This window comes from Gavia stellata, chromosome Z (genome assembly GCF_030936135.1).
Source record: "Gavia stellata isolate bGavSte3 chromosome Z, bGavSte3.hap2, whole genome shotgun sequence".
NCBI classification, from domain to species: domain Eukaryota; kingdom Metazoa; phylum Chordata; class Aves; order Gaviiformes; family Gaviidae; genus Gavia; species Gavia stellata.
Window position 1 is genome coordinate 30,172,958 of NC_082637.1, and position 17,816 is coordinate 30,190,773.

General features: G+C 43.4%; 1 protein-coding gene across 5 annotated transcripts in view; it reads left to right on the top strand.

Moving 5' to 3' along the window:
* KANK1 (KN motif and ankyrin repeat domains 1) overlaps nucleotides 1-1,528 on the top strand; it is a 37,692-nt gene extending 36,164 nt beyond the window's left edge. For all 5 annotated transcript variants that reach the window (XM_059833581.1, XM_059833582.1, XM_059833580.1 and 2 more), the window contains one exon: nucleotides 546-1,528. In XM_059833581.1, the coding sequence (XP_059689564.1) occupies nucleotides 546-608 (63 nt within the window). In that variant the 3' untranslated portion in view covers nucleotides 609-1,528. The remainder of the gene's footprint in view (nucleotides 1-545) is intronic.
* The last annotated feature ends 16,288 nt before the right edge of the window (nucleotides 1,529-17,816 follow it).

A 17,816-nucleotide genomic window follows, 5' to 3' on the forward strand; every position in this document is an offset into this window, starting at 1 on the left:
TGTACAGCAGTACAGCACATGAAATTTGAGTTTATTCACAGGATAATTTTTATGCTGGTAAGTGGAATGTACATTTTTAAATACAGGTTGACTGCAGAAGGCTAAACCCTGGCTGAAGGATACCTCCTCCTCCTCCCTTTTATCTGGGGGTACAGATAGCTCACTAGCAAGCGTCACTGACTGGCTAGTGTGCAGAGGTGCTGTTGCATCATTGTAATGCTAATTATTGACCTGGTCACTAAAACGTGGCTGTTTCTGGAATCACAGCTGTCCTAGGTGTTCTGGCAAATAGCCACCTGCTCTCTGAGCCCGGACTCACCCTCCTGATAAACTGCTGCTAAACGTTGCACTGTTTAAACAAGATGCACTCTCAGTTAGTAGGCTGTATGATAGCTGGCACTATTCTTCCTAAAATGAAAAAAAAAAAAAAATTAATCTGTGCAATTAAAGGCAAGGGATTGAACACAGTGCTTGTGAGTGCTGTGTTCTCATTCAGCTGGCTGGAATAATTTCCCTTTGATTAATTGTTCTTTCCTCTTTTCTAGGGCACTCCTAGGCTTAGCCGAAAGACATCTCCTGGTCCCACCCACAGAGCCACGTTTGAGTAATAGTGCATGAATATCTGTAAAAATCTCTATGCCATCTTTAAGCTGCTAAATGTTACTGTTTTACTGAGACAGATACTGAATGTAATTGTCTTGTGCCTGAACTCACCAGCAAAGTGAAAGCAGAGATCTAGTGCTAAAGATAGAAGACTGTAAACTTGAAGCAAGCATATAGTTCAGTAGTGCACAGCTGAGAACTTTAGCCAGAGCTGTTCTTTTGCTCACCTACTCGTCCTTCCGTACACTGGCATAAATCCTGTTTTTCTTTGCTATAGATTATCCTTTCCTATGTTATGTGCAGCCTAAGATTTCTAAAGCTATCTATGCAGGGGTGTCCTGGTGGCTTGTTTTTAATCGTTCTAAAACATATTTACTGTGCCTAGACTTTATCACAGTAACCTTTTCATAAATTTCATTCCAACATGATTTTGATGTTTTCAGTGACTTTGAAATTCAGAAGTTGCAGTTGCTTATCTAGTCAGCTCCATGGATCTTGAGCTGGTGGGTGAGTGGGTAGGTATTGGGGATAAAGCCTCTCGTCAGGTCTGAAGTTCACTAAATAAGTTGTTGCTAATTGGGGATAATGTATAACTTTTTATATGAAAGATACTAGTATCTATAAAATTAACTCGCACAGTATTGTCAACATTTTATATTCCTTAATAATTAAAAACTACATGAAGAATTACATGTCCTGTTACCATATTTTTTATTAACTGTGTCAGTCTATAAGCTCCATACATGTTTATTGGAGAGTAAAATTAGAGGTACCAGCTGTATATTCCCCTTGAATGGAATTGAGTGTAGTTCTCGGTGCATATTTATGGAATGCTATTACCTTGTCACATTCACTTTAGTCATGTGTATTGAAATGTTTGAAGTGCCTTAGACTCTTGCCGTATTTTCAGAATAAAATTTCATTATGCTGTTTTACTCCTCTCCTGTTTTACATGTGATTTGTCGTCATCCAGAAATGCTGCAAATTGCAGCAGCGGAACAGGGTAGATCGGTAAGTCAAGGCAGGGAGGACTGGATAGCTCAACCCTTGGGGGCTGCTGATGCAAACAGCATCAGTGCCCAAACTAGCTTTTTCCAGCTGACTGGCAGAGTAGAAAGCTTTGCCCAAGACGATCTGCCTTCGCTGGTCTTGCACTTGCTGCGAAGGTTGGACCCTTTGCTGTTTGGGAGAGAAGTGGCCTCTCTCGGCCATGTGAAGCATCATGGGGAGGCACCGAAGGATGTTCAGGCGGTTTGCTTGGACTGCAAAATAACTACCAACTGAAATAAAAGCCTTTGAGCTTTACCTTCCAAACAATCCTGGAAGCTTGGTGAAGGGGATGCTTTTTAGATGACATTGGAGCAAGTCCTAAGCTAGTGCCTCCGTATCCTTGTCAGTTCAAACCTACCTGATGAGACAGAGAAACACACCTCAATTCCTTCCTTCGAGGGACCTATACACTTCTGTTCTTCTGTGTCCTTCCTCCTTCCTTCCCTAAGTCCTTATCAAACAGCTTTTCCTACATTGTCCCTTTGAAATAGTGACCCCCTGAAGCCATCCTCATCCCACTTGGCCTACATGGACTTGGTGGCTTGGACTGCATGAAGTTTCTGTGAGCTCTGTCAGAGCTGGTTTGGTCCAGCTCTGCAGGTACTGCGTGATACCAGTGCCAGGCTGGTACCCCAGCTTGGGAGTGTCCCCTGGGCAAAGGGCAGGTGAAGTCTGTCTGCTGTGGGGGGACATGTCTTAGCATAGCAGTCCCAAACACGGTCCCCCCCACCTTGAGGTCAGTCAGTTTTTACTATTGTACCCCTCTGGCTAACTTTTCTTCTCACTCTTCACTTAGCATCTAATACTGTGTGGATGCTGTCTGGGTCCTACCTGCTATTTAAAGAGGTATGTCACCTACTTGCCAAATTACTGTGAAAATAAGGTCTTCCCTCTTGACACCAGACTGACAGCAGCAGCTGTAAAAAATTGAACAGAAAAAAATGTCCGTCGCTTTGCCAAACACACTCAGTCAGAGACAGTGGGTGCAGGCTGTCCTGTGTAGCAGGGAGCTGAGCTGTGCCCCACATGTACCTCCACCCGAGGACCTGAGACTTGGTCACACGCAGTGCATGACACCAGCGCAGGCTTGCCAATAAATTCCTCGTTCACTTAGGCGCTGGGTGGGTTTCTCGTTCAGCAGAACTAGTGGAGTTGGATCTCCCTGCCTTGGGCATGGCAAGAGTGACTTGTTTCTTTTTTGATCTGTTGATCTGCCACCTCTTGCCACAGTTCGAACAACTGTCTGGAAAGCAAAGTCAAGATAATCTGTTCTTGTCTTTATGAGTTTAAAACACACGCGGTGCTGGAGTTAAACAAACCAAGCTGATGAAGTGGAGAAAAAGGATGACTGCTTTGATCTCTCTCCAGAACTTGTTCTAATTTTACAGCAAATCCAGTTCACTTACTTATACATGCTTGCCTGTATCTAATAGATTAAATTCTTGTCTAGTGGAGAGACATCATATTGCCCAGACAGAATTTGGACCAGGGACAGGTTTCTACTTTCAGTTTTACCATGAACATAATTTTTATTTAGCACTGGTTTGACCAAAAACAGTATAGTTGAGCTTTCTTAAGGAAGTTAGTAATCATACTTTTAACTCTGGCTTGTATCTCATGACAGTGATTTTAGGTAGTCCTGCGAGGAGCAGGGAGTTGTACTTGATGAGCCTTATGGGTCCTGTCCAACTTGAGATATTCTATGATTCTGTGACAGCAGTTTTAAAGCCTGTAGATTACACTCCAAAGTCTGACTTTGTTAAAGAGTATGCTAAGCAATCTGATAATGTCCTCTTCAGTAGTGTCACTGTATTGCTGCAGGAGATCTATTAATTAGTAACATGTCCAGTAGATCTTTGCCCCAAAAATAGTTTTTTAAACAATGGTCTTTGTTGCTGCACTACTACCTTGCTACTGTGCTTCATTTGCACACATATGTATTTGTACATACTGTAGCCTGAGGCTAAAAAAAACCCAAACTTAAAACACCTGTGAATTTAGCTTTTCAGAGCAAGGGGCCATGACTGTTATTTTCTGGGTTGGCACAGTTCCCTGTCTCTCTTTCCAGAAATCAGTGGGACTCCTGGGCGTGCAATTATCATAGAAGGGTTTAAAAAAACTGGTGCAGTGGTGTAGTGACAAATGACACAGGAGAGTCATCAAATGCATTTCAATACTTCTTTTTTTACCTGGAAAAAAGCATAGGAAAGGAATGTGGAAATAAACATTCCTTCCTTTTCTTCTCGTCCCCCCCCCATGCTCCCTCCTCCCCTTCCCCCCGCCCCCCGGAGAACTGGTATACCAGAAACCAACACATTATGGGTTAAAATTTTCTAAGTGATTGTATTGCTTTCTAATGGCCTTGACTGGCAGAAGTCTGGGGAGCAATCTGACCCTTCCAACAGCATGCAAGAGTCAGGTTATGCAACTCAAGAGTTCCTGGATTTATTTAGGTGCCATTTTCCTGGTAAGCAAAAGGGTTCACAGAATCACAATCATTAAGGTTGGAAAAGACCTGTAAGATCATCAAGTCCAACCATCAATCCAACACCACCATTCCCACTAAACCATGTCCCGCAGTGCCACGTCTACATGTTTTTTTAACTCAGAATTGGCCTCCTAGAGCTTTAGAAAATGTTAGATGAAGCTGTGGTCTCAGCATTTCTGTGCAATGTTCAGTTTCTTCCTGAAAGCTCCTTGTCTTGGATAAAAATGCCTTGTAAAGCAAAATGCACCCAGTTTTAGCTGTATGGTGAAGTAGGCCATTGTGGTATGCCATGTCAGGAAGATTGCCAAAAGCAACCGAAACTTTGGATGTGTTGGTGGATATGATATAGGTGAAAAGTACAAAATAAACTGACTATTTTACCAACGTCAGCAAATGTCATTTCTGGTCTTAAATCCTACTAGGGGAGACTAAATGGATTGAGCAGTTGGGGAAAAAAAAAAGAAAAGAAAAGGAAAAAAAAGGAGAAAGAACAATTAACTTCCCTTAGCATTTTGTTCTCTTGGATGGCCCTCCTGCCTCCAAAATGTTGACACCTGAAGCAGTTCATGCTGTGGAAGTCAGGCCCTTCCCCAGGAAATAGTTAAGAGGTTCCCAAAAGCGTTTGTATCCACCGATGCCCTCTGCAAGCCAAGTTTAATTCCACCTGCTAATGCTGGATAGAATTTATCACAGGTGCTGGGATTAAGGGGTTTACCATGCATACCAGCTCTGAACTGAGCTCCCCCTACACACTCTCCCTGGCATTTGTTTTTCAGTTCCGATCAGATGATGATTGACTCTCAGTATATCCGAGCATGATGTTGTCATCACCTTTGAACTCTTGACTGTCAGTGAATATATAAAAGTTCTGGCACTTTTTCAAGACTGTAAAACACGTCACTGTCTTTTTCCAGTTATACTGTCATACATTAAGTGAAGCTGCCACTTATAATCACCCTAAGAGATAAGAGGCAAGGGTTACTGGTACCAAGTTTTAAAATGATGGAAATCAGCCAACACAATAGTGATCTAAATGCAATGACTGAAGAAGACATTTTTGCAAGATGTAGTTTCAGAGTTTTTATCTTCTTGATACAGCTGGAAGAACTCAAGTTATTCTAGAAATAGCTTTTATGTCTCTTTCTCCTGGTGTCTCGTACTTTTGGCTGAGAAGTCTGGCTGCACTGGGTCCAGTTCAGCCATGGTGTGAATAATGCAAGCCTTGGCGTCAATCCCTGACACACAGGACTGGCTGTGTTTGCTGAGATGGAAGCGGCCCAAAGGCTACAGACATCCTCCTGCCTTTGAAAGGCAGCAGCAGAGCTGGCCGAAACAGCATTCATGCTCTTACTGCAGCTGCGAGCAGCGCTCTTCGCTGGGCTCTGTGTCTGCATATGGGTTTGTAAACTGCATCCTTTCCTGCTCTTGTGCCTGCATCCAGGTCCACTGAATGAAAGCTTAATTACAAGCATTTCCTTGCAAAAAAAGAGAGGCTTTCAGATGTTCAGTTCACATGGGGATGCTTGGGCCTGCCTCTGAGAGCCTGACGTACGACAAGGGACAGAGGTAGGAGGTCAAGGAGCCATGCTGGAAAACATGCAAGGAGGATTTTGCATCAAACACTCTTAGAAATGGCCACCATGAGATTAGAGGAAAGGTGTACCCAGATTCAGGTTTGTTTCGTATTTCAGTTGGGAATTGTGAAATTATTAGCCTTCACTGCTCACAGCGTAATGCAATGCCTAGGGAAGTCAATTAAAAAATTCCTGCCTGTTTCACTTCACTTTGGCTGTTGTGCCTCTGTGCATGCATATGCTCAACAGAAGTGTCTGGTTAGAGCTGAGCTACCTAGTTGCTGTCTTTTTCCATCAGTTGTTCCACCTCCTGTTTGGTTGGTATGACATCACCCAACATACCAGTACCTCATTTCTTCTCAACAAGTACCACTGGACAGCAAAGTGCTGTTAAGGAGCTGCAGAACTGCATGCTACCTGCAAGAATATTTGGGAACCTCTGTATAAGACACTATGCAGGAAATACTATAACAACTTCCCCCCCCCCCCCCCCCCAGATGATTGTAACAACTTCTTAAAGTAATTTGTAAAATGGCACATCTGTTTTCCTGCCAGGTTTTTAGGCAATGGGAACAAAGCACATGAGTAAATCATGCTAGAAGTAGTACTACCTTATGGCTGTATGCATACATTGGTCAGTATACCAGGTGTTTTTTTATTACAGGTAATTAATTAATTCAGTGCCTCAAAACCTCTGTTGTAAGTGCTCTGCTTCCTTAATGACATGCACTTTCAGCTTTTCCTGCTAAAAGAAAAAGATAAGCATGTTTCCTCACACCCACGCACCCACCCCATGCATGATCCCTGAAGAGATCTTATGAATAAGATCATCAGGGAAAATGGGAGCCTTCAGGCAGTTGGTACCTGCTGTGAGCACTTCGGCTGGGGCCTTAAAGAGGGTGGCAGGAGGCACGGGAGACAAGCTTGATGGACCTTTTTTTTGCCCTCTATCACTTTAGTCACCGGTGCTTTGTTCCTTTGCCCTGTGCCACTTGGTGAGTGGTAGTCCTTTGTCCCTGGCCACTTCTCACTGGGAACCATGTCTGTGTATTTTCTGTTTGGTTAGCCAACACAGCCAGCACCAGCAAAGATAAATAGCCTTTTAAATAATTCTTGCTATACAAAACTGCCCTTCAAAGACCTCTGCAGTAAAGACCTATAAATAAGAGCATCATTATACTCTTAAGCAGAGTATTGTTAAATACATTCAGCCATTAATAGCAGAAGTCAGTCTCCATGTCCTCTAAACACCACTGCAGCCATCTGCAGGATTATGACTTAGATAACATAAGGGGTAACATTTTTTCAAAGCAGTACACATGCTTTTGTATGATCTGTAAGTGCTGATCTGAATGGAATTAGCAAAGAGATATTTCTAGGAGGTATACTCATAATTTTTTTCTTCAACTTTTCACTTAATGACTTCAGTCACTGTTGCAGAAACAGCCCTTGCTGTGTTCTCCTTAAGAGCTTTGGCTAGCCGCAGAGTTGAAAGGGTAGCTCGTGCTCCCCCAGTAATACTGCCCTTCCTCGCTCAGCCACATTAACCTAACTGAGATGCAGATACGCCATTTCTTCTGCATGCCATGACGAAGAGGCAGATAAATAAATATCCTTCTCTACTTCCTGGCCATGGTATCACACCTTTCTTTGAGGCATAAAAAGCCACCTGCTGTCTCTGGCAGTTGTCCTGCGGTGCCTCTGCGCTGCTTTTTGGCATTGGGGCCAGAAGAGCAACTTTTCTCCAGTCCCAGGGGTGAGCGAGACTTAGAGCCAACCAGTTACAAATCTTTGGTACCAGAGAGGCATAAGCAGGCAGGGGCTGGCCCAGGAGATGGCTCCCCCCTACCAGGCACTCGTTCTTGCAAATCTGTCATGAGAATTTTCCAGTCCAACCACATATATCTGCTCAGGGGCCCTTTATTGTGGTGGTTGAATCTGCATCACTACCCTAGCAGGAGGAGCAAGAAGCAAGTTAATGCCTTCTGTAGTGGATGCTGATTTGGGAGGAGTGCGAGCAGAACAGCTGTACAAAGAGATTGAGAGAGATAAGAAACACGTGATGATAATAAAATGAGATTTGGTTTAGGAAAATCAGACTGAAACAACTGAGGAAAAACAATACAAGTTTGTGGGAGTGAGAGAAAGTTAGAAATCTGTAATGCTGAAAAAGGAAGAGTGAATTAAACAAAGAGTGAATTAAACAAAGAGTGAATTAAACAAAGAGTGAATTAAACAAAGAGTTGGCAGTGCAATGAGAGTAGAAATGGACCAGAGCTGGCGGTATGATGAGAGCAAAAATACGGTCCGTGGATTTTTTTGCCCACTTCAGATGGAGCAGAGAAGCCCCTGACCCTGGAAGACGTAATGCAACTTGACACCATTCACGGTCAGCGTGTCCCCAAGGAGGCAGCTCCAAAGCCTGCGTTAACAAGTTGGAAGCTGAAAATAAGGGAGACATTTAAAAGGATACTTTTGTTTTGCTAAGAGACAAATCCTGTAAATAAGGAATTTAAAACATCCCACAGTATGTGACTGCTGAAATAATAAGCCATACAGATGATTTGCAAAGGAGCAGTAAAGCAAAGACATGCAGCTGAAGGGGAGAAAGTTCTTCAGGTTAGTTCTGAAAAAAAATGGGGTTTAGTTCTTGGGAAGCCTGGGTGAGTTTTTAAATGAATACGAGCTTGTCCCTCTCTCTCTGTGTCACAAGAGAATCACCCATTCTAGCTTTCGTACAACAACTCCTATTTGGTCAGAATTGGGACGAGAATTGGAGACGCCCACAGATACATGAAAATGGGTAAGTATGTGTGTGAGTTTCTGAAAACATGCTACAGATAGGACTGCAAATCCCTCCCGTAAGCTGTGTGAACAAAACCATCCAGTGCCTCGCCGCCGTGCCCCGCTGGAGAGCCCGGCCGCACCCCCGCAGGACGCCGTCCGTCCGTCCGTCCGTCCGCCCGCCGCCCCGGGCCCCGCGGCTTCTCAGCGGAGCGGGGAGACCTCTGCAGGCGGGAGGGACCCGGCACTGCTGCAGGCACGCGGAGGAAAGCAGCCGGGCTCTGACACAGCAGTCGGTTACGGGGTTTTGTTGGGTTTTGGCTCGCGTTTGTTTGTTTTTTTAGTATTCTGATACTGTTTCATTCATTTTCTTCCACCTTTAATAACCGCCTTTCAACTGCTGACATTTCGGGGCCTGCGTGTACGAGCCAACATATCTAAGTCTTGGTCTTAGATAATTATTTTCTCTAACTAACTTAACATTGAATTAGTAGCTCACTGTTTTCTATCCAAGTTTTGTGCTTACAAGGAGGCCCAGCAGTATTCTCCAGAGCTCTGGGGTTAGGAGATGGAAAAACGCCGTGGCCTGTGCATTGCCTTTGGAGGAAGTGACGAGCGTTACAAAACAAGTGCTAACAGAACCGTAAGCTCAATAGACAAAGAAAGGAACCTCGCCGTGTAACCCTGTGCTAAACCGCAAAACCCCTACAGCTCTTCCACCAAGTCAGCATGGAAGAAGTTCAGGAGCCTGACATTACCTTCTAGGAAATCTCTAGGGGTAGCATTTTTTGGCTTGTGAGGAACTGGTCTACCCAAGAGGAAGAGGTATTAGGATGGCTACTCAGGCTCTGAGATCTACCTCTGCTTCAGGAATTAAAGTTTCCCTCAAATTACAGGATGATTTTCTCGAGGGTGCTAACAAAATCACCTGCCATGCAACCTGGTGCAGGAGACATGTTTTGCATGTCCAGGTGTGCCTTTTCAGCTACGGCGTGGTACCACACAAACACATCACCCCCCACCTCTGACCAGCAGCCAGATCAAAAGGGACACTTGCCCTAACTTACAGCAGCTGAGGATCAAGGCCAATACTCTCTTCCGAATGCAGAAAGGCTTGTGTATTATCCTCTTCAAGCCTGAAAGAAAAACGTTCTTCAAAGGCAGGTACAAACCCAGAAAATAGGCTATCATCTACGATGGGCCTGCCCAGGGGATCCCACAGTCCACTGCTGGCATGCATTATTAGTGAAGGGCATGAAAACAAGCTGGGTTGTCCATGCTGCTCCAACACAGAAATACTGGAGCTCAGGAACTAGCTATCCCAAAGACTTTCACCTGAAATGTAACACAGGCTGCCTGAAAGTACCTGAAATAGCTGATTACCTTCCACAGGCAGCAAACCTGATCCTCTTCTATGGCTGAGCAGAGCTGAGTGTGTTGGTCCCAATGTTAAACAAAAACACAGCACAAGGATGCCTAAGTTGCCATCCTGAAGTGCCACATGTCTTATCCCTGAGATAGTGGTGAGGCAAAGGTGGAGAGGAGGCTGTGGAAATTCAGCCTTGGGGAAACCATGAGTCCGGATTTGCAAGGAAAACGTGCAACTCTTCTACCCCTGCCTGCCTTCTATACTTCTCCCCAGCATTGCCGATTGTGAGTAATCTAATGAGTCCCTCATCATAATGAGGTTGTTTTTCCCACTGCTTTGATTACATCAAAACGCAACGCAGTGTGTGAAAGTCACTCCTCCTGCCCCCTGCCAGAAGGAGGGTTGTATTAACCAGCATTTTAAGGCCAGGGCACTCCTGAATTCCAGGGCTGGAACTACCACTGTCTCCCTCTACCACCAGTGCCTTCACTTGTCCACTTATAAACTATGATTAACAGTGCAATCTCATATGACTTGTTTGGGACATCAGTTATTTTGACCATTTTTCATGACTGGTCAAGTGGTGCGCCTTATAACTTAATATTGATAATAGCAATGATTTTACAGACCTTCTCTGAATAGGAAGAAAAGGTAAGATACTCCTTGTAACAACATTGTCAGGCTCCATAACAGCTCCTGTTTTAACAAAGGGGATGTTGTGATGTGGCCACTTTCATTTTATTCCCGAAGTTTGCTTTGAAACTTTGATAGGTGGGATCTCCCTGGAGCATGTAAGAATAAATAGCTACTGGAAGCTGTTTAAAGCATGTGTTCTTCACCCAGTGGACCAGAACATCACCAGGCTCATGGGCTATTGGGTAAGTAAGCATGCAGGCGAGTATTTAAGATATGTATGATTCAATTGGTAGAACACAGTGAGTCCTACAGAGAGGACTTACAGGCTATTGTGTTAATAGATGCTTGTGCAATTTTAGAGATGCACCCTACTTACCTTCAGGTGCCTAATGAACAATCTTCTAAGATGTTGTTATTATGAATTCACAGAACCTGCCTTCCAGTAGTGAAAAGGCAGTCTCCATGTCTTAGTTTCTTAAAAACTGGTAAGAGAAAATAATAGCTTAAACACCATGCAGCTAAGCTACTCTTTGTTCTCAAACTAACTGTGTGTTATCTGTTACAGTTTCAAACTCTGAGGGTATTTTAAAAGATTTTACTCAGGCATTGTGAATATTTGCATGCACTTAGCTGGGATGGCTGAGCTGGGCTCACACCACTTTTATTCTGGCATCTGCAAGAGACAGTGTTTGCATAGGGATGACAGAATTAAGATGTCTGACTAATTTCCACACAATGTTCCCATCACCTGACAAGGCATCTCTGTGTCTAGACAAAACCTGCCTAATTAAAATTATTAGCCTGACAGTTGGAATAATTTGTAACAATGTGTCATCTTCCTTAGCACCTTCTAGCCAACAGAATTAGAGAAACTCAATTACTCCTAATTAGCCAATGTGCATATAAGATGTACAGAGATCATCCACCTGACACTGCTGACCGACATGCAAGTGATAGAACTGTTACCTACGGCAACCAATTAACTAAGTGCTCTAATTATCTGTGTATTGATAGCATTAAGCAAAGCCTTACTTGAGGAGTGTAGGTCTCCTGGGACCCAGATCTCCCAGGTCCTTCTTCTGAACTGGATTCCCGTCGTGGAGGAGGGATGAGCCCATGAGCCCTTGAAGATGAGGAGACCCAATATACTGTCTGCAGCATTTGGGGACCACCTCTGAACTGCCCAATTGCTCTGGGGGCTCCGGGGCACTGAGGGGAGATGGCAGAGGCTGCGGGGGAAGGGAGTCAGGCCGACAGGGAAGAAGAAACCCTCTTTCTCAGCCTAGGAGATGCAAACAGTCAGTGGCTCATATCAGGTAATTTCACAGCATGGCTGATTAAGTAACAGTCATTTGACTGATTAAAATATTTGGAAGAGCTCAGCTGCAGCTGGAGACAATTCCATCATCCCTGCCCCCCTTGCCCTGCACCTCCTCAGTGGATTTGAAAGACTTAACATGGAAGGGGCAAAAATGGGGGAAGAGCAGCACAAAATTTTGCTGTTAGACATGTGTGCTACACTGACTGATTTTAATGGGAAGTCCCACAGCATGAAATGTGCTCCCCTGAGAGCAGAATATTATGTGAAAGAGATACTTTCTATTTATTTAGATTTAAAGAAAAAAGAAGAAAATAAATTCAGAAGGAGCTGTTGTAAAAATACTTTTGCTTCTATCAAGCCTCGGAATTAGGAGCAACAAATAATAATACAGAAATAATTAAATAAATTGGACAGCCAATAAATCGACACAGCAAAAACTGCCCCTTCAGTTACCTCAGTCAAAACCGTCCCTCACAATCATGGAGCTCCAGCAGTTTTAGGTTACTGAAGATCACAAATGTAAAATAATAAAAACTTGCGCAATTTAAGAGAAAGCGTAGGTAATAAAGCAAGTCTTTGTAATTTGAAATGATCTATTTGTTCCTTTAAATACTAATGGGCTTGCTCAATGAAGTGGGAATTTAACTGTATCCATTAAAAGATTAAAGACCATAAATAAAAAAGTAGCAATTAATCGTGTTGCCTATTTTTAAGAGGTTGGAGCTTAGTTTTTCACACTTCGGCAGTCTATCAAACTCAGCTCCATTACAGATGTCTTAGAGCTGAATTGATGATGATATTCAAAACTAAGGGCATTCTCTACAGTAGTCCTATGCTGATGAAGGAGCTCGAACATATAGATGGCTTGTGTGATTCTATCATTCTTACAGTGTGAATTACAAATGTTAGAAATGTCAGCTTAATGAGTCATGCAAGAGTCTTCCATGTTCTAAGTCACTGGATCCAATTAATTTTTAAGTGTGCCTAAAATGAACAATGAAGACTGAGAAGAAGCAATCCAGTGGTTTCCCCATACTCACTTTTTTACTTCTATTTTATAAGTTGGACCTAATAATGCTTCCAAATAGCAATCCAAGTGAATTATTAACAATGATTGAAATTTCCGAGGAGCTGACAGCATGTTCTCTTCAGCCTTTAAATCTGCAATGAAATGATTCTGACTAGCATGAACAAATGAGGAAATGGAGAACGTAGGTGTTAGTGAAAAAAATGGTAATTTTCTCTTTTCTTTATCCCTGTTACTAGTAAAATTAGTCACAGTGGTGACATGACAAATATATGCATTTTTTTAAACATCTCCATTCTGTTTGCTTCATTGTACTTGAAAACAGCTTTGCTTTTGTACTGTACTTGGCACGATGTAACAGAGTGAACTGTTTCCAGTGAATTGTGTTTTTATTGAGCGCTGTGGGCCAGCATCATTGGCTGGGCTCACAGCTATGAAGCGGAAGAGCCACCCCTTGTTACAGGCAGGCTTTTCTTGATTTTTACGTAAGAAATTTTTACCATAACCCAGACATTTGGACCGTTAAACTCTAGATTATAACTCCTGTGTGTCTTGCTAACAAACGTGCCTTTACTCAGGCGAGAATCTCTGGTGGCTCTTCTCAGCTGTAGCTCATCTGATGAAGTTACTGATGTGGAGGCTCACTTTCCCCATGTCAGGAGAACACCAGCAAGCAGGGTGTGAATGAAACTCCTGCTTCAATGGCCATTAAGGCATGTTACCTGCTGTGGCAGGCCTGTTCTCTAATTTGGGATACAGCTGATACTGTTCCCTGCCCCCTGCCAACATTCCTTCTTGCACCCTTTGGAGAAGGGTCCCATGGATGGTTGTCACACCTTATCTTCCCAGTGGGTCTGGATTTGCACCAAGAGAAGAGGACGTGAACTGAGGGTGCTTAAGAGCATACACACATTTTGACCCGCCTTGCCAACAACCAGTGGTCTTTGCAAGTGGACCTGGGCACAGCTGCTTTTCAGACTGATGCAAAAAGACATCCCTCAGCTCACTGGTGAGAGGTTGTGGACTCTCGCAACTCTCAGTGAGGAAAAGCAGCAGATAGCCCAGTGGTGGCAGCACTATAAACTGCTTCAGCTGTTCACTCAGTGAACATGAGCCCCTGAGACCAAAACAGCAAAGGAAAAAGGAGTTTGAGGAAAAGAGGCCAGAGCAGCACATTGGGGGTCCCTATACCTAAAGGGCCCATGCCCTAGAAACATTTTTCGGAGCAAGGAAGAATGAAGCGCTTGAAATTCTATGTCTGAGTGACAGATTCAACTTGATTGAACGCACTTTCCGCAAAAGCCATCAGTGGCTTATCAGATTTCATTGATCTTGAGTAATGCTGATGGTGCCAACACTCTATTATAGTATCACAGAGAAATGTCTAAGACGGCAGCTCTAGGGCTGATTTTAAACTCTTGTAAATATTAGGCCAAAAAAAAAAAAAAGCTGTGTGCTGCCAGAAAGTGTCAAGAAAATTCTCCTCCTGAAATACAAACCTTCGTCTGTGGGGTTGTGTTTTAAGAGGAGCCAGGGGACAAAACTTCAGCTTTCCTTTAAGTTAAAGGAGGTTTAAAGTGTTTAAAGTAAGGAATGAATGAAAGAGAACGGCACAAGTACACAAGTGAAACTGCAAAAAATGCATGGCTTATTTATGCCACCTACTGGATTTTTCCTGAAATATCTTTTCAATCAGTTTAGTTGTCATGATCACGTCTGTCACTCCAGCAAATACTTACGTTTGCATGGGCGGCTACTCGCCCAAGTAGACCAGCTGACATCAAGCCGATGACTCGCATGAGTTAATGACATGTGTAGACTAACATAGCTCCAGGACTGGAGATAGGGGCAGCTATACACCTGTTTGTTCTTCTAACTTAATGGCTGTAGGACAGCCAAGACACCCAAAGCTGCAGGCAAGCACTAAAGTTTGGCACTAAGGAGTTTCCCAGCCCCTGTCAGTGCCACAGGGGAAGGTGCTGGCACCACTTCCCTCCTTTGCTTGACTCCCTCTGTCTGTCTTTGACATTTTGTTCTAAATGTCCAGAGTGGTTATGGACATGTTGATGTCTTCAAACAACGCAGACTGGCAGTGTGAATGCTTTATCTTCTATCCCTCACCACCGCTGCAGCTGAGGCTCTATTGGGAATCTACAACCAGCCCTGGTGATACGGTCTATAAAATGACCTGGGAGAGTCAAAAAGATCTGCTGTGAACAGAGGGGGGCAAAACCCTCTGGCTTGATTCACTGACAGCAAAAAAAATATTAAACAAAATCAGATCTAGCAAGTCTCTGAGATGGACTTACTAAATGCACTCAACCTCGCTGACTTCTTTGAAACTGCAGGTCTTCACTTTCCTGGCAATGGTGTCAGAGACAAGTCCTCTTTAATTTGTGACCTCTTTACTGAGATGCTCAGTCATGCCAAATGTGGTGGTGGGGCCATGGCTTGTTCACATCTGTCCCTCAAAATGATGATCTCGTTAGCAAATAAAAGTTTTGCAAGGTTCAATGGATCAGCCAAAGGCACGCATGGGCAAAGGACAGATTGTCACTAACAGAAGACATTTTTTACTTTACAGACTTACGTAAAACAGTTAAAGCTAAAGGATAACTATCAGCTACCTAGAAAAAAAGCAAAAATGTGATTCTTTTTTTTTTCACCAGAAACATCAATTACAGTTCTTTCCAAAGGTGCCGGCAAACTGCAGTAATGTTTAGTCACTGACACCATTGCTGCATTCAAATCAGAGACACCCAGACTTACAGTAAATGAATGACTACGATTTCCTGAGGACTTGCAGTGAGATTGCTCTGATGTGTGTTAGAACTGCTAGCAGTTTACAACCATCTCTTATTCCTTCATGATTCCAACGGATGTCAAATCCAGTAATGTGTTGTCATCCTTACCAAACACCCATTAAAAAAACTTGGGACAAACATTACACACTAAAACCATACTCAAAGTGCGATGTGAGCTAGCAAAACCAAAGCAATTCATCATTAAAAGACCAACCGTGTACTTGTATTCATCAGGCATCTAGGTATTTTGGTGGTATTCATCCGGAACACAAAATACTAGATAGGTACTAACAACTAACAATACCAGTTGTTTCCATAACATTACATAAACATAACATACACATCTCTGCAGTTAGCCTGAAAAGCAGGAGTAGAAAATACTAGTTATGTGAAAGACACCTAAACTAATGTTCTTCTTGGAACTGTTGCATTTTTTGCATCTTGTGATTCATCTCTGAGCTTCACTGTCCCACTTAGTTCCTAGTGAAAAGTCATATATAAGCAGCTGGTGACTGCTATTATTTCTCCTTTGTCTGTCTTTGCCTGCTTTATGCACTGTGCTTCTCTTCTCTTTTCTTTTTCCACTCCTTCCAGTTTCTCTCTTCCTCCTCCTCCTGCTGTCATTTCTAATGTGCGTTTTCTTCTCCTACCTTTTCATACCACAGTTTGTTAGTTTTTATTTTATTTTGCCTTTCTTGTTCTTTTGACTTAGGCTCCTTTCGTCTGCTTTTCAATTTGCATTTTCAATTGACTTCAAGACAATTTGCATTCAAGCACCTGAAAACATCCCTGCAGTGTACTCAACCACGCACAGAATTTCACAAACTGGAGTTTCACTTTCAAGACTCGCTCCTAGACAGCAGCTTCGGAACTTGATCAATGCCCCTACGAGTTTAGAAGATCTCAGCTGATTTCATTTGGGAAGGAATTTTGCCTGTCTGCATTGTTCACCTCCTTAAATGTTAGTGATATACACATTAGGTGTCTAGGCAAATAATATTTTTGTTTCACTAGACATTGTAGTCATCTCTTTTGCAGGAAAACGTGCCCTTATTGACATCAGAAATGTCAATCCCCGCAAAGCGATGCACGGGAGAAGTTTCAGCTTCTGTGAGTTGAACGCTTGCCACGTGCCTGCGCCAAGCCCACCCACTTCTGCTGGTGCCTCCCTTGAGGACCATCTGACTGCTCGCAACTGGGGCTTAACAGGAGTCTTATAATGTGGTCTCTGTGGAGGATGGAAAGTGCCATAAATGTCTTCTACGTTGTACCATGAAGGAAAAAGCTCTTTAAATGTAATTTAATGAATGCTAATGGAAAGCATCAAGCAGCAAGGATCTGGGGCTTTCTTCAGGCTGGCATAGGCACTGATTGGTTCAGGCAGGGATGCTCAGTCTGAACAGAATTAGCTGGGAGATAGCTGATCTCGAAGAGAGAGCAGCTTTCCTGGCTTCTTCTAGCAGAAATAAATTTCTACCTACTGTAACTTATTACCATCCGATATGCTGAGTCATGAAGCTGGGGTTATAGAAATCTTTATGCAATCTTTATAAATCAGCCTCACATAATCTCAGGCGCTTTCTGCTTCATCTCTGTTGAGTCACTCATTTGACAGTTGTCATTCATCTTAGATTGAGATGTAATTTAATAGTTTCATTTCAGCATGAAGATAGCGTCATCTAAAGTTGAGCCCGGAAAGATTTAAAGGTGTAACAGAGGAATTATTAATACTGTAAATAATATCTGTAGAGCTGCATGAGTCTATAAATCACATAGTGCCAAGTTGGAAGGGGAGCCTATGTAAAAAAGAAAAAGCATCTTCTCCTGTGATCCTCTGCAGAGCGTGCCCGCTCTGGCCACCCACACCTGCTCCAGAGGTGCTGGTTCCTGAGTTGTCACCGCAGACTCACTGTCTGTATTCGTTGGGATCGCCTGCCCACACAGATACCGATCAAAGAGTATTCATGTCCATTTAGGATGTGTGCGTAAGGTAACCTGCAAACAGGAGAGCTAGTCCAGCCAGGAGCCGGAAGCCTGACGAAGGACAGCAGCTGAGCTGCAGCAACTCCGGTGTTTTATTTGGGGGTGACACCTCGCCCTGCGCCAGGCCATGTTGGTTGCCTACCCAAACCCGGCCTACCCAGCCCAGGGGAACACAGG